Here is a 27,347-nt window from a genome sequence, read left to right as displayed (position 1 = left end):
CGGTACGATACTTACTTCGGCAAGCACTATTTTTAGCAGAAAGAAAATTTTGCACGTGTAACAACATCATCATCCTGTGCCTTGCAAAGCTGCATTTTGTTTGGTTTGATGATGTCTAGACGAGCTCTGGAGTAACTTCTACAGCTTTATGAGGTCAATGATTCTGCAGTTAAAAACATCTCTTTGAAATTCATTCCCGTGCGACACATGCTGAGCATCGGGAGGAGACATATAAGCTAGCATTTTAGTAATTTAGCACATCTTGCGTGGCATGTGTAGCGGTGGCGTGCGTAAACTTATGCAGAGTGCAGAGTAAATCAAGCTAATTTTTTTTCTTTTTTGGGAGCTGATAGCTCTGGAAAGTCTTGCCTCGCTGAGAATGATCTCAACGTGCAGGTCAAACCAACCAAAAAACACTATAATTATTTCATTATCGTACTGCACATTTTAAGGGATTTGGTTGAGAAAATATAGACCAACTTTAAACCACCGAGTTCCACTGATAGAGGCGATAGTGGCCACCGATCTTCACACGGCAGGTATCCGGAGTTCAAATACCTTCCGAACCGTTTCCTACACCCTGATTACGTGATATTAAAAGAGTAGTGAGCTATAGGATGGCCGGAATGACCTAGCAAGTCATTAGGTCAAAAATAATAAGAAGAAGAATTATTTTGCGAAAGAAAAAAAATTCTGCTTGTTACTTAACTTTGAACCACAATTTTTCAAAAAAATTGCTCCTGTTTCGGGCACAAATAATTGTGTAAAATAATTTTCGAAAAATAAAATCTACCAGCTCCAAGCCGTCGATAGAAATTAGTCACGTACTGTATAAAACACATGCCAGCTCGATGATCGCTCGAGCCCCCGAAACACTCACGCATTCAAGTGAGTGCCGCTTCCACCACGAAGAACCGGTTGGGTGCCGCCCCGGTTCCAGTGCCGGTTCCTGCATACACTCTCTGCAGACAGACAGACAGTGGCCCGCCTGGGAGGATTCGTCGTGCGCGTCATTCGTTCGGTAAACGCTCACCGTGAAGGATTGTGTGCAGAGAAACCGGTGCCGCGCCGCAGTTGTTTCGTGCTTGTATCTATCTGTTGCGCTTTCGGTGTTGCGGCGTAACGCCACGGTTGGTAAAATTTGGCTTGCTCCGTAAACTTACTGTAGTGTTGTGGAAAAACTTTTCTCCATTAGAAATAGTTGGTCGAACATTGGACGCTTTTTTTCGGAAATTGGTGTACTCCGGAATAGTGTGCGCGTTATGTTTAGTGTGTTTGTGTGCTTTTTCTTGTATTTGGTGCTCGGAAAACATCAGTAAATAGTGATTTAGTGGTGTGTGCATATATGGCTGCTAATTGTTTACATTGGTCACCACCAGTTGTGTATTAAATACCGTGTCCTCGAAGGTGTACATCAGAGGGTGTCCCTTTACCCTCTCTGGAAAGGCGCAAAGGGAAGCAGTGGTTCACAAGCACAGCCCGAAAGAAAAACAAAACCCCATGTTCGTGTCGTCGAATACAAACAAAGATCCTTTTACCTTCGCAACGTGTACACCTGTGTGTTAGAGAGGTTACAGTTTCAGCCTTTTTCCACCCCTCCTCCAATCGAACACCAATCAAACTCCAAAACCTTGGATACACACCACGAGTCAACGCACCTGAACGCACATCCCCTCGCCCATAAAGCACCCGTATCGAGTTGGGTCGATTTTTGTGCAATACTAACTACATCAACGCTCGTCAGCAACTGTGCGCGGGGAAACACGGGCTCCAGCGAAAACCCAAACAAACACACGCACAAAACGATTAAAACGCAAACCAAATAACAACAGCAAAGCGGTCCTTTACCGCGTCCAAACATTTTGCCACAATTGCCCCGCTGTTTGGAGAAAAAAAAAATCCTGAACGCACCTAGAGCACCACATCAGCAAGTTAAATTAAAAGTGACACGCAAAAAAGCAAACCACAAAACGTCAACAAAAACGACATCATTTGGTTTTGGAAAATCAAGCGAAAGTAAGGAAGAAAATACTCACTCAGAGGTGGTGCAGAACATTGGAAACTCTCTGCCTGAAAAGTAGCCCCCCCCAAAACCCACCTCCCAACCAGAAAAAAACAAATTCCAACTTGGTTCTCCCTTCCTTTTTTTTTTATTAGTCCGCTTTGCGGTGGATTTGACAGCTCAATTTCCATCACCTTCGATCGAGCGTACACAGCGCAGTCCTTTCAAAACGGTCGAACCACTAATCGAACTAGTCGAACCGAACACTGCAAAACCTGGTGGCGCAGTGTGCGTACGATCGGACATCAGAAATTGACAAAACGTTAAAGATGCAAAAAGCGTGCTAAGGGGACGACCTCCATTTTCCTTCCAAAACAAAACAAAAAGTGCGTGTGTGATCGAGTGCGCCTCTATAGAAACGCGAAAAAAGTGCATACAGATCAATCACCATTGCGTACGCGTGTGTGTGTGTGTGGGTGACCAAACTCAAGCAAACGGATAGCGCCGGCAAACAAAAAAAAAACAGCGGTTTTTTCTTGTGTGCACGCAATCAACCACCATTTTTGTTGTTGTTCTTTCTCTTATTTTTTCGATTTGTTTTTGTTCGGTTTAGCAAGCTGACGGGGATCTCATCATCATCAAACAGATACAGTTCTTTCGCACGCGAAAATCGATACAACCAATTCGAAAAGGTAAGTTTCGATTATTTTTTTTCAAACGTTTGCTTCCTTTTTTTGCGTTATTTTTTATATTTCAACAATCCCTCTGTTACCTCGGCTGGTTTATCTCCGCAACAAAGCAGCGCAGCTGGTCACCGAAAGCAAACCCATCGGACGTATAATTTCCAAACCCAGGGCCAAGAATTCTTGTTCGATCGCTTGCTGCTTTTCTCACTCGTCCATGTGTGTTTGTGTTTCTCCAATCGCGCAAAGAATTACAACCCCATCAGACAGTCCCCACATCTGCTCCAGAAACAAAACAAAAACATGGATGGCAGATGCGCGTCGGATGCTGTTGTTTGGGGGGTGTTTTTTACCTCTGCGTTTCGCATCAAACCCTCTTAAAAGCTTTTTTCCTGTGTCGCGTGGTACTGTCGAATCGCTGGGGGAGTTGGGGAGGAGGGCTCTCCGCTATACTCCCCCCACCCTCCCTTCCCCCAGCATTAACCTTTAGCGCATGGGTTTGGAGTTCTCGTGCAAGAGCCTATATTGCGTACCGAGCTTATGTGTTTCGTTCGCTTTTACTTGCTTCGTCGAGACTCGCATCGCGAACGGGGTGTGATGAAACGGAAAAGCTTGCCAGTTTGAAGACTACGAGAGCCTTGTATCAAGCCTGAAATGCGAGAGAACGAGACGCACCAGAACACAGATGCCGGTGCTAGAGGCCAGGCTCATCTTTGACATCTGGGTTAGAGAGGTCGATTCGATTCTCTGGTGCTCTCCGTCTGCTCTAGGTGATCACGTTCAACTAGATCTTGATTAAAACACCACCAGAGCCATCCATCAGCGCAAGTCATTAGTGAACGCGCCGGTGCGGTGCATAGACGTCAAGTTATCGGGCTTAAAAAAAGGTATCTTTAACACTTTGAATTAAAAAAAAATACTTTGTGGCCACACAATCATCATTCCCCGAGCGCCATCTTGTGTACCGCCGCCGGGGCAAGATAATTCGCCCGAAACATCCGGACACAAACACACGCCAAGCGGGTCGGAATTCTGCTCTGCAAACTTTTCTTTAATGCGCACACCGAGAGCAAACGGTGTTAGAGGTGTGAGAACAAAGTTTGAAGACAACGAAATACCCCTTCTTGCCACGCACTCCATACCCGCAAAAAAGGGCTTCCTGTTCGTGTTTGGAGCCACTGGGAATGTTGCTTTAGAGGTACTTAACCTTAAAGTCTCTCCCCGGCAGCCCACGTGTGCAGTTGCTGTTTTACGCTTCCCATCTCTTTGCCATCTTTGCTTTGCTTACATCTCATCTTCGCAAACCAGCGCATCTGGCCCGGGTGGCGCAAGTGGCAGCATCGTGATCGTGAAGGAGGAAGGGAAGGGAATGACTGGCTGAAGAAGTTACACACAACTGCCAGAGGCGGCGAGCACTCGCGCGCCTACAGCCGACACACGGGTGACTCATGGCCATAAAACTCCCGTCCCGTCCCGATACACGAATGGTGGCGACCAGAAAGAATGCAGCGCAAAAGTGCAACCACAGCAGGCAAGTCTCTGTCGCGGATGAAGTTTGGAATGCAGAAGGGCGCAAAGTATTAAAGCGTTTTCTTGTGCCAGCGTCTTCTTCTTTGGCGATTGAACTGCGCGCGTGTAGAGATCCTGCCACACGCCACCTCCAAGCCTTGCGATGTACGATAAACTTCCTACAAACGGCGATGCTCCTGCTCGGTTAAACAATGCACAACACAACGCCGCCGCTCGGTTCTACATACCGCCCGGACTACATCGCCCGGTGGGAGCACAAACTTCTGCTCCAAAGTAGACAACTATTTGCATCACCCCGAATCGGTAGAAACTTTGCGCAGCAAATTGTCAACAGGTGCAATACGTGCAGGACTAAAACCAAATTGTTCCTCGACAGCAGCTTTGGTCCTTTACATATTTTGGAGTACGCTCCGCTACCCCCCCCCTCCCCCCCCCTCCCCCCCCCCCCCTCAGAGACCGTCCAGAGCATGGGTATGGTAATGTTCAATGAAGTTGCACGCCCAAAACATGCTCAGCACAGGCGTGAAGGCATCGGTGTAACCACATTAGACGTACCGCAGCTTTTCCGGACAATGATTTACTCTCCACCATGGCCAGACATTGCGACGGTACGTCCGGAAACCTCCGGTTTTGCCGGAACCAATCGAAAGGAGAGCGATTTCCTCCCACCGGTAAAACTATTGTTCGAGCGACGACCGTTTTTGGAACGGAGGTACACCTTTCCTGTTTTTTTTTCGGTACGGACGTACCCAATTCGCCCAATGTCCGGATGTTTGTAAATTGATTCCGGAGTTGCTGTTCGCCCTCTACCGGGGAGGGTGTTGGTGTGCTAGCAAAGGTACTACTACCCCGGTACGGGTTCCGGATGGCTAGAGCGCCCGTCGAAAACGTCGAATCGAAGCGAACGCCTGACTGTTGAAATGTTCGTCCGGGCGGAACGGTTCAACCACCATCTCCGGACAGCTCGGATATACCAGCAACGGGCGGGTGTGGTTTGAAGTTGTTCCGGAAGTTGCTGGTTCGGTTCGGTGGGAAGGGTGGCCGTAGTTTAAGCACTTCTAACTTCAGGCACCTTTGTAAGGTTGAAGTCCATATCTAGAAGCGTTATTTTAAGCACATCAGTTGATTCGATCAAACTAAAGCTGTTTGCTTTTGGCATCACCTTCACCGCAGATTTCGTTGCTGAGTACAGCATTCCAGAACGGTGATTAACTCACATTTACGCGTGTGTGGATTGTGTGTCACACCGGTCGAAAGGGACGTTGTATTTTGTTTCCCTGGTCCAGAAATTACACGTCAAAAACGACAACAAACGGCGGAAAAAGCGTGTCAGATGTGAGGATTAGCATTCGTGGCCGTCTTAGAGGTGAGGGGCTGAACGAAAAATGGACCCGGGAAATAGTCACTTTATCTGTCCCTCTCCCTTGTCCCTCTCGTCTGCTTTTCTACAAGAGAAGGGGTAGTCTAGCGCGCGCAGCAGAACACACACAAAAAAAGGAAAAACACTTCGACAATATGTCTACCTCCTCCCCCGTACAAAATGGCCGTGGGTCGAACGACAGTCGAGATTTTTTAAGCTCACTTAATTCGCTCACCATTAGCGTGCTCCGCTTATGACTTCCTGTTGCACCACGTGCGATACGGAACACTCAAGAAGCATATGTTTGTGCCTGTGTGTGCATGTTGGGAAGGAAAAGTACGGGGAGACGCCTTCCGGAATGTCTACTGGCAGGCAGCATGCTAATGATGCAATCCGAAACCGTCGCACATGGTTAGCAAAGTAATACATTGTTTCCGACACCGGTCCAGGTCCAGCACGGGGAAGGAAGCATTTTTTTTTTTGGTACTGAAACGTCAGCATCAGCTGTGCAGGGTTGTCGAATTCAATATTCTCATGGCGGCCTCTACCATCTGCGTGGTATCAATAAGTCTAGCAAAACCACTAGATGGCCAGCGTGACCTAGTAGGTCCCAAGAAGACTAAGAATTTGTGGAAAGAGCCAATGGATGGACCGCTACAATGATGAGATCCACGAGTTGTGGAGATGATATTACTATAGTACAGCATATTAAGTTCATGTCATGAGAATGACACCAGTCTGTTAAGTCATTTCACAACCGTTCATAAGGACAAAGGAGCCGTGGTAGGTCCAAATTATGATGAAGACCCAAGTCAAGTAAGTAAGTCAAATATCAGACTCAGACTAACACCTTCCGCATAGTTGTACAGTCAAAAAGGATGAAGAATACAAACAAGTTGGCAGACCAAGACCTCTCGAAGCCCTTGGCCAATGCCAAGGAAAGAATAGGACGCTAAAAACACATCTATTTGGTGCCAAGAACCAGCTCTTACGTTATCGAGAAAAAAAAACCGGCTGCAATTTTTCTGCACCATCAAACCGATGTTTTACATCCCTGGCAAAATATCGCCACACAAACGCTTTTCAAAAGTTTCTTCATTCGGTAATCGTGCGCTCACGGGCAACAGGAACATTCGCAAAGCACTTCAAAACCGCCGCACAGGCAAAATTGCCCAAAAAAGAGAAAAAATCTCCCTCCACCAGGCCCCTCCCTACAGGAGCGTCCACCACCTACAGTCGCACTAGGAAAAGCTGGGAAAAATCTGACGTTACAGGCGAGAAAATCGGGACTCATGCACAATAAAGGCGGCAACAGCACACCCAGCAGAAGACCCAAACAGAAAACAAAATAAATGTAAGACAACAGTGCGCGAGAGTCTGGTAAATTTTAATGGGCTCTCACAGTACAGCAGCAGGGCAGCGCATAGCCGCTTCCCTTCGCCTTTTACCCGTTACACCGTTTACAACCCCCTCTCCAGCCAGGGCTCAGGTTCCGCTTTTCCGGCAGCGCCGTCTCGCAACGGGCTTTTGGAGGGCTGCTCGGAGTGTGGGGTAAAAAGGTTATGCCAAAAATTAATTTTAACAAACTAAATGGAATTGAGTGCTTTGGTTGAACCCTTCTATTGTACTCCCATCAACACTTCTTCCGCTCTTTCACTCTCCCTCTCTCTCTCTCGGTGCGCCCTCTTTCCTCTCTTGGTCCTTCATTGTGAGGAAAGTTTGACAAGCTGCCCACTCAAACTCGACACCTTTGCGAGCTGTTGTGAGAGTTACCAATTTTGTTTTGCCCTTTTCTCGATTCTTCAGCCCTCCAGCTTCTCCATGCAGCTTGCGCCGCACTCGCCCCTCCTTCAGATCTCACTAATAATAATGGTGGCTAACCGATAAAGTGTAGCGCCTATTATTGCCACCTAGCGAACCCTGTAATGTAACCGCGGACGGAACCGTTGGGGTGGTGCTGAGTAGCGTTAATTAAATTTGGATCAAGCGCAAACAGCACATAAAATGCAACCAACTGCTTATGATGTAAGGGAGGGCTTAAAAAACACAACTGTCATCCAGCAAGCTGTCATAACTTGCACAAAATGAACAGCGACTTCTGGGCGGACAAGATCGTGATCCGATCCGGCTATGGGCTTTGTTGTTTATGAGAAATTTTTAGCTAGTTTATGGCCCCTTTTTCTGCTACGATTTGGATTAAGATTAATTCACTCGTTCATCATCATTTTTCGTTCGGGTACTAACCACTGGCAGTGGGATTGTTTGCAACGATCGCATGATCCAACATCCCCCAAGCCCAGCCCCATACAGACACACACACACACAGGGCTAAGCCAAGAAGAGTGGTTCGTGCAAGTGCTGCGTTTCCCATGTGTTTACCGGTTTTTCATGTGCGCGCGCAGCTTCTCATGAAAGAAGCAAGCAAGCCAGCCAACATTTTCTCATGGCCTCAGCAAAAGCCTCCACCGCCAACACACAGTAAACATTGGCGGAAGGCAGCAGGGGATGAAACAGAAAATTAAGGATAGCAAAGCAGTGTAGGAGAAGAAAACATATTTAGAAAAAAAAGCAAGCACACAGACAATATACACATACACACACACCCGAAGCGATCTTTTTTTTTCGCTTTTCTTCTGTTCCATTCTTCACCCTTCTTTAGACGCCCTACTCGAGCGCGAATCCATTTTCATTGTTGGCGCAATAGCGCAACACACACACACACACAACCACCTGACACCCCCAACCCTCCGCCCCCATCCTCCCTCCCACGACACGATTATGTTGCCTTCGGTTTGCTTGCTTCGTTTCGTTCTTAAGCATCTTTTCCTCTTGAATAGGAGAGGAAAACAATTTTCTTGCACGCAGAGATTGATCCCCCAAGAAGGGGAATGGGAGGGAAATGTATAACACGCCCGGAATGTTAGACCGTTAGACCAAATCGCCCGGCACGGGTAAACCACGTACAATTTCGCACGTTCGTCGCCTCGGACGAATGCGCCGCTCAAGTCACTCTTCGCTTCGCCGTTACGTACCAGTAGCGAAAGGCAGTGGGATTGGGGGGTAGGGGGGTTGTGGCGGGAGTATTGAATTGGTGGTGGGGGGGGGGGGGGTTCCACCTGACTTTAAATCGGCTCTGCTCTGCATGATTTTGTGTTTTCCTTTTTCGTTTCGCTTCTGATTTGTTTCCTCCCTACGGGGAAGGGAATGATGAAGAAAAATAGAGGCCAAAACCTTTTCCTACGTATTCCACTCACATAACCCTTCCTCTAGTACTTCTCTTCCTTAAGGGAAGGCAAGGTGCGTGTCGAACTGGTGCATTTATTGGCGCCAAATGAATTCTAAAACCACAAAACAGCCGCAATACCCACGTGGGAGGGGGTGAATATCGACCTGCGGCCTGCGGGAGAAATGTAACATAAGCCAAAACAAAACAAGATTTTTTTTTGTATGTTTGCTTTGCAGCCACCTTATGTAGAGACGATGAAGCAAGGCGATTAGCGAATCCTTACAAGTACACTTCGTCCTTCGATTGACAGTCTAGCTTTTGACAGATTTGGAAAAAAACGGTTCAAAAGCAGTAGAGGGGAGAAGCAAACAGTGAAAAGAAATATTTCTTTTCGAACCATAGAGATTGGTGAAAATGCTGTCATTCCAATCGCTCATTACATGACGTTAAACATGAGTCGGGATGAGATTTGAGCTCTGATCCTGCCGTGTGAAGCCTCCCATCTCCCCAATGTGGCCATAATTGAGATTAAACAAATTTGACACTTTTACTGAAAGTATGCCACTGATGAAATAAAACCACCCACCTTTTGTTTGCGTAACACTGTAGTGCCCAAGCACTAGACTACACGCTTGCATAAAACACTACACGCGTTAGTAGACAGTTTACACTTGCAGCTGCAGAGTGGATAAAATTTGAAACAATAAAACGCGCACATTTACACCCAATTTTTTTTTTCTTTTTGCTTTTGCATTTTTCAGACGAAGATTTTCATCACCACGCTTCTTTTCTGCTTTTCATCACTCTTAACTGGTTTCGAGTTTTTTCTGTGCGGGGGGGGGGGGGGGGGGGGGGGGGGGGATAGGAATAATACCACAAAGTGTCCAATGTGCGCGAGTGGGATTTGTTAACGCAAAAAAAATCCCCCCAAAAAATGATACCCAACCACTGATACTGCGTGTGGCCGGCCTGTGAATGGGCTGTATATGAAAAGGGGGGTGGTGGTGGTGTTTGTGTGAGGGTAAGGGATAAAGAAGCATTTTTCGGTGAGGCAACCCTGCATTTTTTTTCTTCATTTTACGATCACTTTGCACGATACGAGGCGCGTGAGGAAAGGCGATGAGGTGGGGAAAGGGGAAGTGAAACCAGGAGAAACCAACTAGACCGTAGCGAATTTTCCACCACACACCAAAGCCCAAACTCGCCAACGGTCTCGTTGTGCTTCTTTCCATCGCTTCAAATCTGCTGCGCGCGGTTGATGATGCAGGGCAGAGAGCACTCCTCCAACAGTCCAAAAAACAAAAGCGTGCGTGCAGCGTGGTCTTGCATTAGAAATAAGTAAATTATGTCATCATCGTTCGCGCTCTGGCCAAGCGGCGATGGGAAGCGCTGATAATTGTTCCGCTTGTGAAGCCTTCACTGCAGGTAGCGAAAGAGTTTCTGTTATAAAACAGAACATAAAACTGGACACAGCCCGCTCTTCAGTTGCTTGTAATTCTTCACAATCACGACACGGGGTTTTGGGCAGGTTTTCCACCGGAAGAAGAGATATAGTCGACCCAAAAAAAATACTTTTCTTTACCAGAAGGTTCACATTTTCTTTTCCGTAAGAAGGACTTTGATGTGTGTGTGTGTGTGTGTGTGTGTGTGTGTGTGTGTGTGTGTGTGTGTGTTTGTGGAAGTTGCATCGCGATCGCTGCCACATATGCTTCACCAATAAAACGCTTGCAAAAAAAAAAAAACATCAAACAGACATGAAGATGTGCACAGCCGGAAAGCATACACGCTTGAATTTTTCCACCCCCAGACGAAATTACGCACAATTTATTCACGTGCAACAACACTGGCTGCAGGCTACTAGGCCCAATCGGATGGGATGCATATGAGATGCATTTGTGGAGGAAGAAATGCTCTAGAGAGCACATGCATATATGTATATTGTGGTGTTTTTGCTTTCCCTTGCAAAGGCAGACGAAACGCAAAACAACAACGCACGGGATGCTATTTTAATGAACATTGTTTTGACCTCAATTTTTGTCCGGTTTCTAGTTTGTTGTAATGGATGAAAGAGAGATGAAGGAAACGTTAGCAATAGTTATTCCATGTGAACTAAACATGCATTTAGTTCACTACCATGAACGCAGACCGGTAGTGTAGGCGACAGCGAAGCCGGTCTTCAAACGACAGGACCATGGTTCAAATCTCATTCCGGATCGCGTCCCCCCGTAGTTTTCAAGGGCTGACTGTTCAACTACGTGCACTGTTGTTTGACTGTACTATACAAAAAATCATGTCAAAGCCGAAAATTGTTTCGAAAATACTGATTTTCGAAGGCTTCAAGAGATATATTAAAACTTGAAAAATTTCATTTTACTTGCCACGTACAAAAAACTACTCGAAATTAATAACCAAACTTACAAAAACTTGCTTGCCAAGCCCCTCTAATAGTGTATACATATTAAGTGGGGCTTAAAAAAGTTTTTGTTTTTAATGTTTATTTCCACGCCACAAGCGAATGTCTCCAATCGAACCGACACATTCCTTTCTCGGGAAGGTAAACAATTGATCCTGAATAAACAACATTCGATCAGGTTTCCCACAAGGCTTTACTGCTGTCCGCTTAAAAAAGAAACTGCACTAATTGCTCACCTTCTAGGAATGTTGTGAAAAGTATTTGCTAACGCTGCATATTTTCAGTCACAGCGTTGACCGAGGAAACGGTTCTCAATCGGTGATGCTCGCGATTCTCGAGAGTCGGCGGTTTCAAACGGGTTGAAAAATTAATCTGCTGAGTATACTTTCAGGCAAAGCGCGTGGCTTTTTTTTGCTACGAAAAAAAATTGACAACGCTAGCTGGCGGACACATATATTAGCACAATTTTTTTTAATTTTTGTACTACAAAACAATACATTTCCCACCTCTAAGAACTATTTTCTAAACAACCATTTTTAGCATGCAGTATATTATAATTATTTTTGACTTTTTCAATAATTCGAAAAGTCCATGGTTTTTGTTCCACTGCCGGCTCACAGTGCTTCCGCGTACTTGCAAAAAAACTGCACACATTTGCGCTTTTGGCACCCCATTCCCGGTAAGTCTTGCAGCAGAAGAGCACTGCAGAAGTAACTAAACCCTCGGAGGTAGAAATTGTACACCGGAACCGGAGCCAGCAGATTATCGCTGGACGACGGCGGCTGTCACTCGCCCCACAAAAAAGGGCACCGTAGGCCTCTCTCCCACCCTCTCCGACTGGACACAAACTCAGTGTGTATCCCCCCCCCCCCCCCCCCCCCCCGTGGTCTTGGACATTTGAAGAGATTTGATTTTGTATGCACGTTTGTCGTCTAAAAGCGGCGTATCATATTTTGCGTACCGTTTTGCTTACCATGTGTGTCCCCAATTCTGGATGACATATTGCGCCAGACTTTTATTCAATTCCTTTGCCAGCCGGACCGACGAGCCCCAAGGGAGGGTCATATGTCACGTGGAGACAACGGCAAGTTTATCCAATTTTTGAGCTCCATACGGTGTTGGGAACATGTCACCACGGACGGAGGGGACGGTAGCTTATCCCAAGCGTCGCGACATGCATAAACAAGCGCTATCATAAGATATAACAATAGCAAATATACTGACCCAAAGTTAAAGGGTGTCTCCAAGGACTTGCCCTAAACTGAAGGGAATTACCCGGAATATCTGACGGTACTTGTGCGCATAATACTGAAACAGAAAGAGGAAGACCAATCAAAATGTTGCTAACGAAAGCATATTTAGCTCGTTTGCACGTACGTGAGATCAGCTGGCTCGGCGTGCTCACCACATCAACCTGAACTGTGCTGAAGTTTTGGGGAGACTCATTAGGCAAATTTGTTCCAGTCTTTAAAACTAGGGTACTAGACTAAACTAGGCTTTGTTTTGGAGGTAATTTTTCTAATTGGTGCCATTTGCAAATGTTCGCAAGTAACGGATTTATAGTAAGACTAGGCAGGTAGACATATTAGGCCTAGACAGAAGCACTCTTCCTATATCTCCTCTTTGATTATAGTCTCAACGTTGCCTAACACTTAGGCAACTTCCCTAACCCTACTATAACAAGGCAAAATTAACTGGTGTAGCTTAAAAATCACAAAAACCCACATCTAATTCCCCGATATCTGGAGCACCTGCTTGGAACACCTCGTTACTTGAAGGAGAAGGAACAGAGGATAACGAATCGTGTTCCATTTCCGTTCGGATAAGATTTGTACCGCAAAACGCGACCACTGTTTTCACTATTTTACACCACAACCGAAATCCACCCCCCCCCCCCCCTACCTTCCCCTGCTTCCCCACCGAGAGAATAAGGACAGCGGAAGCACAGCCGGAGCGCTGGCACCGGTGATTGGAAAGTCCCGCGGACTCCCGGAGAAAAGAAAAAAAAAATCCGGAACAGAACAACACCGTGAACAACGCGGAATTATGCACATTCGTACCCGGTACAATAATACCAACACGCAAAGCGGGAGAAAATCTTCAATTTTCCTTCCCAAAACATAGCGAACAAGGCGAAGAAAAACAGATTGGTATGAGGCGTGTGTGCAATCGGAGGTGGCAAAAGGTATAACCGACCGGGTGGAGGAACGTTTCCGTTGCCGGGAAAATCAATTAGACCACCGCCGGTTTTGCAAATCGATTGACGGGAGGAAATTGAACCTTATCGGTGTGCTTTTCTTTTCAATTTTAGGAGCGGCCGGGATTGGCAGCGTTCAGGGCGAGTGTTCAGGGTTTTGCATGAGGAGTTAATTTCGCACAGCCAAACCCGACAAACGCTTGGTGGGGCACGGGGCACGGGTAATCATTCACCAGCACACCAATAAAAACTACATTGTTCAAAAAAAAAAGTCATCGAAAGCTTAATAATTGAATCGTAGTCGCACGAAAAACCGTACCAACCAACCGGGAAAAAAAACGCTTCCAAATTCATCTATTTTCCACCTTCGCTCATGGGAGCAACAAAAAGCACACGATCAATTGGGCGCTTTGTGCCGCACTCCGGGCGCTTCCGATTTCTTTTCCGGCCTTGCCAGATTTTGATGTTATGCCCATGCGAAATTGATAATTGGAAGGGTTTGTTTTTGCTATCGATGATGGTGGCGGCATAGAAGAGTTTGCTTCTCAGAGAAGCGAAAAGCGCAAACAAAACTAGCTGGAAGCCCCATTTTTCCCATACCATTTGGCTTTAGTGGTGGCGATTGACGTCGAAAGTGATATTTGTACGGGTCACGAACGCGATGAAGGGTTTGTTGATGATCAATGTCACGTCGGCGCGACACTTGAAGGCTGTTCGAAAGCGAAACTTAGCTCACTAAATGTCACTTCACCCGGTGAGCAAAGGGCGCGCTGACGAGTGGCTGGTTTGAAACTAGATATTCAATTTTTCTTTTACTTGCCTCGGTGTAGGACACATTCACCCTGCAAGTATGCAATCAGCAGAGCTTTGAATCTTTGCTACTTAAAATCCCCCGGAGTAATTGAAGATTCCAGCCAGGTCGCCAGCAGTATTTAAAAGAAAATAAAACTACTTTTTTGGAGGCATCTTCCACGCCTCAAAAAAAAAACAAAACCTCGGAGTGAAAAAAAAGAAAAAGTGTAACACTCATTACACCAAAGAAGCATCGTTTCCCACCGTTGTTTGGTGCAACAAGAGTCAGTGGTTTAGCTTCGAAAGAAGTGGCAAAAGAAGAAATTTTCACCCCCCAACCCCCATGCTTTAATAATGGCATTGAATTGAAACATAACCCAACCTCCCGCCCTCTTCCTTCCTCCCTCCCTCCTTCCCTCTGTAGGTGGCCGTGGAAAACAAATGGAACAAAACTATCGACCCCTTGGCTTCATCTCTTTTATTTTCGCCCTGTCTATCAGCAACCTTCCGCTCAACGCGCTTTCCCTTTTGTTTTGTGAAGAGGTCAAGAGAACTGTCAAGGAAAATAGAGTGAGTAATTGGGTAGGGAGGGGCGAGTGTGGGGTAAAAGGTGAATGAAAAACCGTTCCAACTGGCATTTGCCTATCTTGCTACTTTTCCATTCTGTACCGTGTGCGGGTGGTGTCGCGTTGCCTTTTCCTATCGTTTCGGAGACCATTTTCGGATGCTCCACGCCGAAGGCCTGCCCGATTATATCACCTGTAATGGTTGTAATCGGTCGCAAAGTAACGTGCTAACGAGGTAACCGCGGGGGGAAAGGAAAAAGGCTAGCAAAAGATCGACCTCTGAAGGGTCTCGATAATAAATTCCCAAATTAAACATGAACCATCTTCCTCGACGATGCTAACTGAACCTTCCCGGCCACGGTTCGGTTGCTTCTTGCAGAACACGCCCGTAGCTTGGCCGTTATCGGACCTATCACATCTCGCCGCCCATCGGTGTGGGATTCGTTCGGTACTCCCATCTTCATACCTCTGGGTTCCCTTTTTGCCCACCAGGAAGTGGACAATGAGAAAAAGGGAGTTTTCCCACCGAACAGTAACAAGCGAGGTAGGAAGAAAAAAACACGCGGATCGTTTGTTCGTCGTCGCTTTTCGAAGCGATGGAGGAAATTATTGAAACGATTTTCTCGCTCCACATTTTCACTGCCGAGTGAAAGCCCCACACACAATGAGAAAATGTACGAATGATCGCCCATTACAAGATACTGCTAGATGGGGGGGGGGGGGGGGGGGGGGGGGCGTCTATTTTGAGATACCGAGCATCGGAAGTATCTGTGTAGGATGCTACAGTGCTGTTCCAATGTCCGGAAGTCGACACTCATCCCACTAAACTAGCCACGATATTATCCTCCTCGAAGAATTCTACACCACGCATCGTCCAACGCTACTACGCGATCGGCGAAACGGAACCGAACATAGCACACATCAGTAAGAAGCAAAAAAAAACACCAAACTCGCTTGACCGTGCACTTACACCACTGTGTCCTGTGCACAGTGCGCTTCTTGCATGGTGCGATGAAACAAGGGCAAAGCACCTGAACCAAGCGTCGTGCCAAGTTGTAAAAACGAAACGAGAAGTCTCCGTTAGCTGAAGCGCTGCGAATCGAAATGTAACAAAATGGTACCGCCGTCCAGTTGCGCGAAGTAAACGGACCAGAACTGCCCGTAACGCAATAAGTGAACGTACAGCATTGGCTAAATAGGGGTAGAATTAAATTTTGACAGCTACAGTTAGTTGCTCTGCGTCTCTCTCTGTCCGGCTACGCTCTCATGTTCTGGTGAGCTTTTTCATCCAGAAATCCTCCCCAAATTATGTTGCTGCCTCTCTTATATTACACTCTATTTCATGGATTCTTTATCTTCTTTCTTTCAGAAATCGAGGAAATGTATCATCGGATGCTGTCCCCTACCTAGAGCCGTACCCAGCAATAGTCAAACCAAGTGAAAAATTGACCCAAAAATACTGACAATCAAAAACGTCCTAATACGAACGATCGACATGAAAGGTACGATTGGCATGAGGCCTCGCCTGCGGGCTTGGCCTATGCTGATGGCGCTACTGCTCCTACAAACACTACTGCACCCCAGTGAAGGATTTCTCACCAGTTACCGCGGTGGTATCGGGCTCGATGGTTTTGGTATTTGTCCCGCCGACCTACGAAACTGCTCCTGTCGCTCCTATACCGGGGCCGAAACCGAAATCGACTGCCCGGAAGCGGACTCAACCGTCCACCTACGCATAGAACCACACCAGTATGCCGAGATGCGCTGCCAGCGCAACAGGCGCATCGACTTTGACCAGATACCACAGCTCGCGATCGGTGACACGAACCGGCTAACGATCGATGATTGTCCATTCCCACGCCACCAGTCCATCCTGCAGCTCGTATCGTTCCTCGGTACCGCCCAGGTAAAGGTGCTCTGGTTGAAGAACAACGCAAACCACGAGCACAGTGCCTCGCTGGTGCGGCATCATTTTGCCGGTCTGGAGAATCTCGACCGGCTTGCGATCAGCAATGCAAAGCTCAGCGACATCGGACCGGATCTGTTCGAGCAGCTGCCGAACCTAACCTGGCTGGACATGCGAGACAACATCTTCCGTCTGCCGCCGACCATTTTCGATGCACTGCCAAAGCTGCGCATACTCGAACTAAGCTTCAACAGTCTGGAGGAGCTGGATCCACGATTGTTACGCCACCTGCCAAACCTACGCCTTCTAACGCTCTGGCACAACAAGCTGCGAACTGTTAGCCGCCAGGTGTTTAGCGGTATACCGGAGCTGGAACGATTGGATCTGTCCGCGAACCAGCTAGAGACGATCCCGGTCGATCTATTTGCCGATCTACCCCGGCTGACCGAGCTGGCGATGGGGTTCAATAATTTCCACACACTACCAGAGGGATTGTTTCGTGCCAATCGCGAACTTAGAAAGCTGAAGTTAGCGTCCCAGCGTGTCGAGATGGAAACACTACCGCGCGATCTGCTACAACACCTGCCGGCCCTGGAGCAGGTCAATCTGGAGCGTGTGGGACTTGCCAGCTTGCCCGGTACGCTGCTGCACGGATCGCCGAATGTCACCCAGCTGAATCTTGCCTTCAATCAGTTACACCAGTTGCCCGAAGATCTCCTGCGGGATCAGAAAGCACTGTACATTCTACAGTTACAACACAACCAGCTTACTAGTCTACCGAATGGATTGCTCAGGAATACCGTTGAACTGCATACCCTCCGATTGTCGCACAATCAAATCAGCGAACTGTCCACGTAAGTACACTCGATCACACAGTCATTCGATCAGGCTAAACATTAACTGGTCTTATCTTCATTCTCTTCCAGTGACGCACTGAAGGCTTTGGGCAAGCTAGAGGAACTTTATCTCGACCATAACCAGCTACACACGATCGAACTTCACGCGTTCCGATACACAACCGCCTTACATACGCTGCATTTGCAAGCAAATCAGCTAGCGTTCGAAACACTCAACACGCTGCCCGGATCTGTCTGGAACGCGAACGAGGAGGAACCGGGCGAGATCCCCGCACCGGACGAGTTCGGTATGTTCGTACAGGACGGTACACCCTTCCAGCATCTGCACCAATTGCGGGATCTGGATCTGTCCTCCAACTGGTTGACAGCGGTACCGCGAGACCTGCTCCTCAACACACACGAGCTCCAGCGACTCAACCTAACGCGCAACAACATCACCAGCTTAGCGTACGCAAACCTCCAGTTTCTGGCACCAGCCATTACGGTCGATTTGCGCCACAACAGCATCATCGAGATCAATCTCGCCGATATGGAGCGTTTGGTGCTGCTGGAGCGCCGTAACTTCGAAGAGCAAACCGGACGGGCACGCATACTGCTCAACGATAATCCGCTAAACTGCAACTGCATCGTGTACGCATTCGCACAGTACATACAGAACAAGCTGGCCACCGCCGTCTACGATCGGTTGGAGCTAGTGGCCGATGCGCTGCACTGCCAGGGTCCGGAACACCTGCAGGGAATGTTGATCAAGGATGTACCGACGCGCGAGCTGCTCTGCGAGCTAGACACACCGTCCACTCAGATACGCCACTGTCCGCCAGCTTGTCGATGTTTCATACGCCCCGAAGATATGGGTGTAATCGTTGACTGTAGCGGGCAGGGTTTGACCGAGGTGCCAGAACTTCCTCGTCCAACCACGTTCGGCTATCGCTTCATAGAGCTGCACGTCGAGAACAACAACATCAGCTTGCTGCCGGACATGGCAGGGCTTGTACCCGGTGGATGGAGCGAGGTACGTGAACTGTACGCATCGAACAACTCGATCGGAACACTGGAAGCAGATCAGCTGCCGAAGGGTTTGCGGCTACTAGATCTCACCCGCAACAAACTGACGGAGCTGAGCCCGCTTGTTGCGGAGGAGCTGACAGCTAGCACGGCACTAACAACGATGCGACTTGCCCACAACGATTGGACCTGCGAATGCGAGACGGTACAGTTTATGACGTTCGCACACAGCAACCAGCGACGCATAGAGGACTTTGCACGACTTCGGTGCTCCGACGGGCGGCAACTGGAGCAGACGACACTCAGCGATCTGTGCGTGGACCGCACGCACACGATCGTGCTGGTGTGTGTCATCGTATCGATCATCGCCTGTCTTACCGCGCTGCTCTCCTTCGTTTACTACACGTACAAGCTCGAGCTGAAGGTATGGCTCTTTAAACACGGCATCTGTCTCTGGCTGGTGGCGGAAGAAGAACTGGACAAGGATAAGCTGTACGATGCGTTCGTATCCTACTCGCACAAAGACGAATCGTTCATCACCGAGCACCTGGTACCGACGCTCGAGCGTGACCCGATGAACTTTAAGCTCTGCTGGCACGTGCGCGACTGGACACCGGGTGAAATGATTTCCTCGCAGGTGAGTTGCTGCGCGTTCTCTATGATGATTCTTCCAAAAAAACATGTTTTTTTTGCAATTCTAACTACTATCTTACACGTTTGCCTTCCAGATATCAAGCTCAGTGGAGCAATCGCGACGAACCATTATCGTACTGTCGAGCAGCTTCCTGGAGTCGCTCTGGGGTCAGCTAGAATTCCGCACGGCACACCTACAGTCCATGGCCGAACGACGCAACCGTCTAATTATCGTTATTTACGGCGATATCGGCAACATCGATGATCTTGAGCCAGAACTCCGCGCCTACCTGCACACCAACACGTACGTGCGTTGGGGCGATCCGTGGTTCTGGGATAAGGTGCGCTTCGCGATGCCTCACCCGCCTAAAGTACGTGGTGGAAGCGGTGCCGGAACCGCAGTCAAGTCCGGTGTCAGTACCGCCGGCGGCCTATTCATGAAGCAGATACAGGGTGCGACGGGGGACGACAAAATGGAGCTTATCAAACCGCAGACGGCGCCAGCGACACCGCCTATTCTGACCACACCCCCAACCGAACCTACAACAGTACCCGCCGCAACTGGTCCGTTCATCATCAGCGGTAACGGTACGGCAAATGGTGGAGGTATACCTCCGGTATACTATCACCAGCAGATCAATCCGTACCGTGTCAATGGTCACATTAATGGCGCATTTGTCATCAACAGCAATGCGAAACAGAGTGACGTATAGACCGTACTGCCACCCAAAACCGAACGAAATTAGAGACGACAAAAAAAAGAGTAACTGAGAATAGGCATCAACCAAATAGACTGAGCAAATGTAGCAAATTGATTGAGCACAAGACGAACCATTGTGCACGAAGCACTCTCATAAGAGGATGCACCTTTACAATTCCGTTTGCCTTCCAAAAAAAAAAAAGAGGAAACAAAAAATTGCGGCATTAGTACTTCCTATTCGCGTATTTAACAATTGTGAAAGTTTTAATATACGTACACCGAAATATGTGTACACTCCTCGTGAACCTTTCACATCAATTTTCTGACTAGGATTTTATATTACCCTGACTAACTTATCCTTCCCTATTTCTATTTCGCAAAATCCAAAGCGTTCTGTTAGCGTTAGGAAACACCGATCAAAGAAACCGACCACGGTTTAGGAAGTAGTTTTACTTAATTTTTAAAAACGGCATTTTTGACCCATACACCACCTATATACCTCTCCTTTATGGTGGGTCTTCTTACCAAATGCAACTGATTTTGGGTGTGTTACGTTAATTGCCAAAAAAAAATAGCAAACGACAAGTAGGAGATCGCACGGGAATTCCCGAAGGGCGACAGATTTTGTGAGTGTGTGTGTTTATTAGCTTATGTTTAGTCTCTGGTCGGAGGCGTCATGTTACCCTATCAAAGGCACGTCCCTCCCTCGTCTGTCGTGCGTCTTTCTGTGCAACGTAAACCATAGACCGTTCATCTTTGCACCGTTTCATTTTTAATACGTTCTGTGCAACTCTCTCCTATCCGCTTTTATTAACCTTATCCGGCATCTGGCATCGTTTTGCTAGATTAATGCATGTGAATAACAACTAGAATTAATGTGTATGTGTAAGACTATAAGCAAAAGCATTATGCACTTGGTGGCATAAATAAACGACAATGAAATGAATTCTTCGCTTACTTCTTGGTGCTGTGACGCAAGCAGTGTTGAGATTAAAGCAGGATCGATGACGGAGAATCCTATGTTTATTTGTAAACAAAAATACCCACCGTGTTCGGTGGCGGGTGAACTCACAGAAAACCACCCCCAAATGCCATCCCTTTCAAAGCTTCCGAGAGGGTAAGTACGCCACTGGTCAAGTTATGTATCTCTTGAGGCAGTATTTCTCCGAACAAAGATAACCCTTCACCTCCAGAAACCACGTTAAGCATCACTAGGCAGCATCATCCAATGTTCGCCGTAATTTTCTAATTTATGTACTAATGTATCGGGTTATTCCAGAACGCAGGGTAGAGGCAGGTTCCTGCCACACTACATAACCAGGTTTCGGAAGTGCTTGAAACAAAAACATTGATTGAGAAACAGTTCTCGGATGCGAATATCGGGCTCTCGCATCGACACCTTTATATCGCGTTTGCTCGTTGTAAATCTATAGCAAAATACAGTGTCGTCTATTCATTCCCATTAGCATCACGATCAAACAATCTACCAAGAAATCGTTTCACTCCGTAATGTTTTATTACGGGTTAAACCCATCATTTGAAGGAATGCATGTTTGGTTAACGATTCTGTAGCTAGAACGAAACAAATTTTGCTAAAACACTGCGAGAAGTGAGCATGTCTGCTAGGGCTGACTGGATTTAAATAACGCACAGCTGTACAGCTAGGCGCTAGCGACCCAGTCGGAAAAGGATTTGATAAGAGCTCTCTGATCGTGCTAGAAGCAGGTGCCGTTACGGCTAAACCATCACGCGACTACGAGCTGATACTAGGCAGCACAGCTATAATTTATGCCTGCCGACACGAAAATAAAAATCAATACAATCCTTGTTTAAAGCCATCGGTGCACTCGGTTTTCGCATGACTCATCGGAAATGAATGCACTTACACAGCCACTGGCAGGGCTCGCTAAATTGCCACTGCATTGCATTCATCATTGCTGCAGGTATGGTAAAGTAAGGTTTTTGGAGAGTTGTTCGTTCTTAATGCAGTTTTTCAGTTCGGGAGAATGGTTTACATCTCTGTGCTATTCTATATAACTTAGTTCTATTACCATGTCTGGAAGGGATTCGATGCCCGATTCGCCCTGCCGTGTGAAAGCCATCATCGCTACTGTCTTGAAAACAACACAAAATATTACCTAGCCAGATTGTTTAGAGACTAAAAATTCGGTAAAGGAACTCCTGGATTTTCCTGGTCATTATAATGGGAGGAATCTCCAATGTGTCAAAATTCCTATTCGACTGACCGTACCCGTAAAAACCTTTAAAAAAATTAGAGATACTTCTTGTTATTCTTTGTCTTCTTTGCCTGAACCATCTCGAAAGGATTGTACCTGCCGGTTCCGGTATGCTTGACTGCATTATACCTATTAGCTGGATAGTGTGAGCCCTGCGTACGGAGAGACGGCCCAGATGGAACTCGATATCCGTCTCGATCAAATAGATCACACACTAACTTAGGGATACATGCTTTCATAGCGGTTTCCCAGACTTGATATCTGCTTCAAAAATACAGGCCAATTTAACTGAAGTTTTAAGGCAATTTATCGACAGCTGCGACACTTTATCGCCCCAACACACAAGATCATGCATGAGCGTATACACAAAACGGCCAGTGTGTTTGTAAACATGATCATTATGTTCTACGTATCCCACCATTGCTCCGACCGTGCGGCACATTGGCTGTCGGCTGGTAAAACCCTGCTGTTTTGTTGTAACAAGATTCACCGTGAGCGTAAGCTAGCTCGGTTGGCTCTCGACAGTCCATCTACATCTCCAGTATGCTCTCGACAGCTCACCCTGCCAGACGTGTAGCGTTGACTCAGAGTATCAACAGACCCGAACCCCTGAGCCCTTCATGCTACAACAGTGAACAGTGAAAAGTGTGCGCTTGTGTGGGTGCGTCAGTGCGTTCCTCCATCATGCTATACGATGTCAATAGCACCGATGTGCGTCCAAAACAGTTGAAATACCCATGCGTTGCGCTTACGTGCGTACGCAACGAGTGACGGGGAAAAACCCGCGGCCAAAGTGAAAAACCAAAACGTAAACCGCATCTCACGGTTAGCAACGAAACGCGTCAAACCCGAAAGGTAGGTTTTAATGCCATAACAGAAACACTACCATTGCCAACCGTGTCAACCGGACAGAAGGCGGATTCGGATTTGAATACCGTCGTGCCGATCAGCAACGCACGGGGTTGTTGATTTCAGTGGATGCTCCATCAACCCCCAGAACCGGTTTCGGACAGCAACCTCAACAGCAACCCCGAACAACGATGAGTGATAAGCGTGCCAGTGTGTGGAATCGCGAAATTCGTGCACGATCAGCTCCACCATGTCAACATGGGGAGTCAACACACACCCCATCGCGTCTCATCTGTTCAACCGATTCGAGCTCAACCAACCGACCCGTCTAACACCAATACAAACACACGCGATCGTGCGTTTACAGGCTCGATGGAAGTTCCGGAGACTGTGTAGTTTTGCGTCTTATACTTTAGTAAGGTCGAAAGGAACCATCCATTTTATAAAGGATGGTCAGCCATGATTACTGTTCAGCTATGTGTCAGTATTCTATAACAATATCAGTTCGATTCAGCTTTTCCGATGCTGTTCATCTTGCATTGAGTCAGAATGATTTTTAAGAATTAAAAAAAAACTCTTCCTCAATGTCCAATAAGCAAATAAAACAAAGCTACAAGTGCAAATTAGAGAAAGCTGTTTGATCACGTACGATCGCCGTATCGTCACGGTACGAGGAGGTTCCAAACCGGCGAAGGTTTAACTGTTCGTGATTGGATTCAAAACAATTGGTTGAGAATTCTAAACAATTGTTGCTTCATTACTGGCTGCATGAATCACGTCTAATAGCAATACCTGCCTTACTCCGCGGATGGCAATTTCCCAACTTTGTTTAGCATTATCCAACTTCAATTCAAGAGTTTTGTTTGTCAAAATTTCTTTTCCAGATATTACTCTACCCTAACTTTCGCTTCTAAACGAGCCCCTAGACACCGTCTCTACAATGTTCCCTGTTTGGGTACCTAGTCTTTTGGCGGTGCTGGTCGTGCTGCTACCACTCACCAACGGCCAGGACTGCATTACTAAAAGAACCTCTTCTACCGGATGGCGTCTACAGTGCAAGACCTTCAGCGTCATCCTCTCGATGCAAAGCAGACAGCAATTGCGCGTCCAGTGCACAAGCAAGCACGATTTTGAGCTGCTGCGATCCATCACTAATGTGCCCAAGCTAACATTCACAGAGCTCGACTACACCAACTGCTCGCTGCCGGCCGGGAAAAAATCGCTCGTCGATACACTGGCACCATTTCTCGACCGTGAGCAGTTAAGCTCGCTCAAACGACTGTTTTTGGTGGATAATGCCAAGCACAGTGACAACGAACCGCTCGAACCGCAACTATTCGCCGGCCTGAGCGCACTGGAAGTGCTTTCGATGAAAGCATCCGTTGTGATGCCGCTCGACAATCCGTCTCTGTTCGAGCATCTGCAGACACTCCAGTGGCTCGAATTGAGCCAAGGTGACGGTGGGCAACGGGTGGCCGGTTCCATACTGCGACCGCTAGCCAACTTGCGCACGCTGGAACTGATGGAGAACGAATTAACCGAACTGCCCGCAGGGTTAGTGTCGAACTTACCAGCACTCGAAACACTCAGCCTGTTCCTAAACAAACTAGAGCGACTGGAAAAGTTCGTAGGCCTGCCGATGCTAAATAATATCGATCTCTCCTCCAATCAGCTCACCGAGCTACCGGAGGATGTGTTCGATGAGCTACCGAACCTAACGCACCTGACGCTGGGAGCGAATAACTTAACCCGTTTACCGGCGGGTTTGCTGAAGAATAATAGCAGGCTGACTTACTTCCTAGCGCAGGGCCAGCAAAGTTCGGAGCTCGTGCTGGAGAACGGACTGTTTGCAGGGTTGAAGCAGCTGGAGCGCGTTTCGCTCGCCAACTGTAACATTGCGGAACTGCCGGAAGGATTGTTTACCGGTGCAATCGGATTGAAAACGCTCGAGCTGAACCATAACAAGCTCCAAATGCTGCCGGAAAAGCTGCTCCACGGGTTGTTTAACCTGGCGGAGCTAAACTTGCAACATAACGCACTGCTGAATATGTTGCCAAACACGCTGTTCCAGGATACGCAGCCGTTGCGCATCCTAAATCTTTCACACAACAATTTAAAGACGCTGAACGGGTAAGTGAATACGATGCAGTGCAATCAATCAAGAGTTGTTAAAAATTTCGTTTGATTGTCTTTTCCATCCTCTTTTAAAGACAATTGTTACAGCGGACAGACAAGCTGGAAAAGCTGTATCTGGATAACAATCAACTGCGCATTATCGATGTGGACGCGTTTAAGAGTCAGGCAGATGGCTTGACTAAGCTTACACTCAGTCACAACAAGGTGTCGTTTTACGAGAACGGTACGCCTGTATTGTACAAGAACGATCAACCCTGGGAGTTGGATAGAACACCGTTCCGTTTCCTGAAAAACTTACAGGAACTAGACCTGTCCCACAACGAGATCGTTGCCCTATTCAAAGACTTCAAATTTTTCATGCCAAAGCTAACCCATCTCGATCTTTCGCATAACTTGATCACGTACATCGGTGAAACCAATTTCCCATTCCATTCGCCAACCATCAAAACTGTCGCACTGCAGTCGAACAATATCGCACAGCTTAATTTTCGAACGCTGAAAGACGTTACGTTGCCGCAATCAATTCTCCTCGATGGCAATCCACTACATTGCGACTGTTTGGTCTTTCCACTCGCACACTTTATCACTACTAATGCAACGACTGAGGGTACTTTCCCTCTGAAAGGTGCCCAGTGTGCCAGTCCACCTGAGTTGGCCACATACACACTATTCGATGTACCTCTCACAGAGCTGATCTGCGAACTAGCTGCACCGAATGACTTCTGTCCGAGCGAATGCACTTGCTACAGACGTCCGGCGAATAGTGTCGCGATAATGAACTGCACTGGTCAGAATCTGACCGACCTGCCAAACATCGCAAATCCTGCCCTCGTCGATTGTGATTCCATCGAGCTGCACCTTACGAACAATCTGCTAAGCGAGCTGCCGATGTCAATGGGCGAAGGATGGAATGCTGTGCAGTGGCTGTATGTTCCAAACAATAGCCTATCCACACTGCGCTACGACAGTTTGCCCGATCGGCTCAAAACGCTCGACGTTAGGCAGAACCAGTTTGCTTCGCTTGATGCACGGTTCGTCCAGCAATTGGCAAATCGAAGCGAGCTGCAGCACATCAACCTGTCGGCGAATCCTTGGCGGTGCGATTGCAGCGAGCCATTGCTAGAGTTCGTCAGCGAAAACGTGAAACGCATTTCCGACTTTCGCATGCTTCAGTGTGCCGATGGTCAACCGATTAACGCCACCACACAGTCAACGCTGTGCCGCCAGCGGACAATGGTGTACGTGCAGTGGAGTATTGCATTCGTAATCGTCGCCCTGATTGTGTTGCTGGGCGGTTTGTTCTGCTTGCGCTACGAGCATGAGATAAAGGTGTGGCTGTTCAAGCAGGACATGCTGCGGTGGCTAGTCGCCGAGGAGCAAATCGATCAAAGCAAACAGTACGACGCGTTCATTTCGTACTCGCACAAGGATGAAGCGTTCATCGTCGATACACTGATGCCAACGCTCGAGCGTGAACCGATGGGCTTTAAGATTTGCTGGCACGTGCGAGATTTCATGCCGGGCGAGCTGATTTCCACCCAGGTAAGGCACAACACAGAGCCTCGGTTTGGTAGCCAATTCTAAAACGACCTCTTTATTTTTCGTACACTCCACATCGTACAGATCACGAAAGCGGTGGAAGACTCACGGCGCACCATCATCGTCCTGTCGCCCAACTATCTCGAGTCGGTTTGGGGCCAGATGGAGTTTAACACCGCGTACCTGCAGTCGGTAGCGGACAAGCGCAACCGTGTCATACCGATCATCTATGAGGACCTTAGCGATGTCGAAACGCTCGATCCAGAGTTGCGAGCGTATCTGAAAACCAACACGTACGTCCGGTGGGGCGATCCATGGTTCTGGGACAAGTTGCGGTACGCCATGCCCCATACCCGCCGGCCCAAGGGCGTACAGGCGTCCGGCAACATACGGATGGCGTCGATGGACAAGCTTAATCTGCTGCCCACCAGCACCAATCAAACATCGACACCATCGCTTGAAAGCACGCCACCGATCGAGCACCTGCCTTCGGGCAAGAGCATCGCGAATGGTGAACCGCTGGCAAACTTTTGCGAACCCCTCAAGCTCATACCAGCGGCGTATACCATCAGCGACGGGAAGCTGGATTTACCAATTGCGGCCAAATAGTACTGATCTGTAGATCTGTTCATACTGCATGCATACGGCAGATCCCAATCACTAAGTAATCTCCCATTTTTTTCTACGTACATAATATGACAAACGAACGGCCTGGC

General features: G+C 47.7%; 2 protein-coding genes across 2 annotated transcripts in view; both read left to right on the top strand.

Annotated features, from left to right (window-relative positions):
* The window catches only part of LOC126561148 (uncharacterized), a 506,370-nt gene that overhangs the window by 473,648 nt on the left and 5,375 nt on the right, over window positions 1-27,347 (top strand). The window lies entirely within an intron of this gene.
* LOC126556528 (uncharacterized) lies at window positions 16,380-27,240 on the top strand. The gene is made up of 7 exons (XM_050211834.1): window positions 16,380-17,529; window positions 17,602-19,174; window positions 19,266-19,877; window positions 24,011-24,942; window positions 25,018-25,086; window positions 25,167-26,634; window positions 26,716-27,240. Exons 1-7 carry the CDS (start codon window positions 16,529-16,531, stop codon window positions 27,238-27,240), a joined length of 6,180 nt encoding a protein of 2,059 aa, XP_050067791.1. The 5' UTR covers window positions 16,380-16,528.

The sequence above is a fragment of the Anopheles maculipalpis genome, chromosome X (genome assembly GCF_943734695.1).
Source record: "Anopheles maculipalpis chromosome X, idAnoMacuDA_375_x, whole genome shotgun sequence".
Classification (NCBI taxonomy): domain Eukaryota; kingdom Metazoa; phylum Arthropoda; class Insecta; order Diptera; family Culicidae; genus Anopheles; species Anopheles maculipalpis.
The sequence above is the reverse complement of the archived record's forward strand: the minus strand, read 5'-3'. Positions and strand labels throughout refer to the sequence as shown.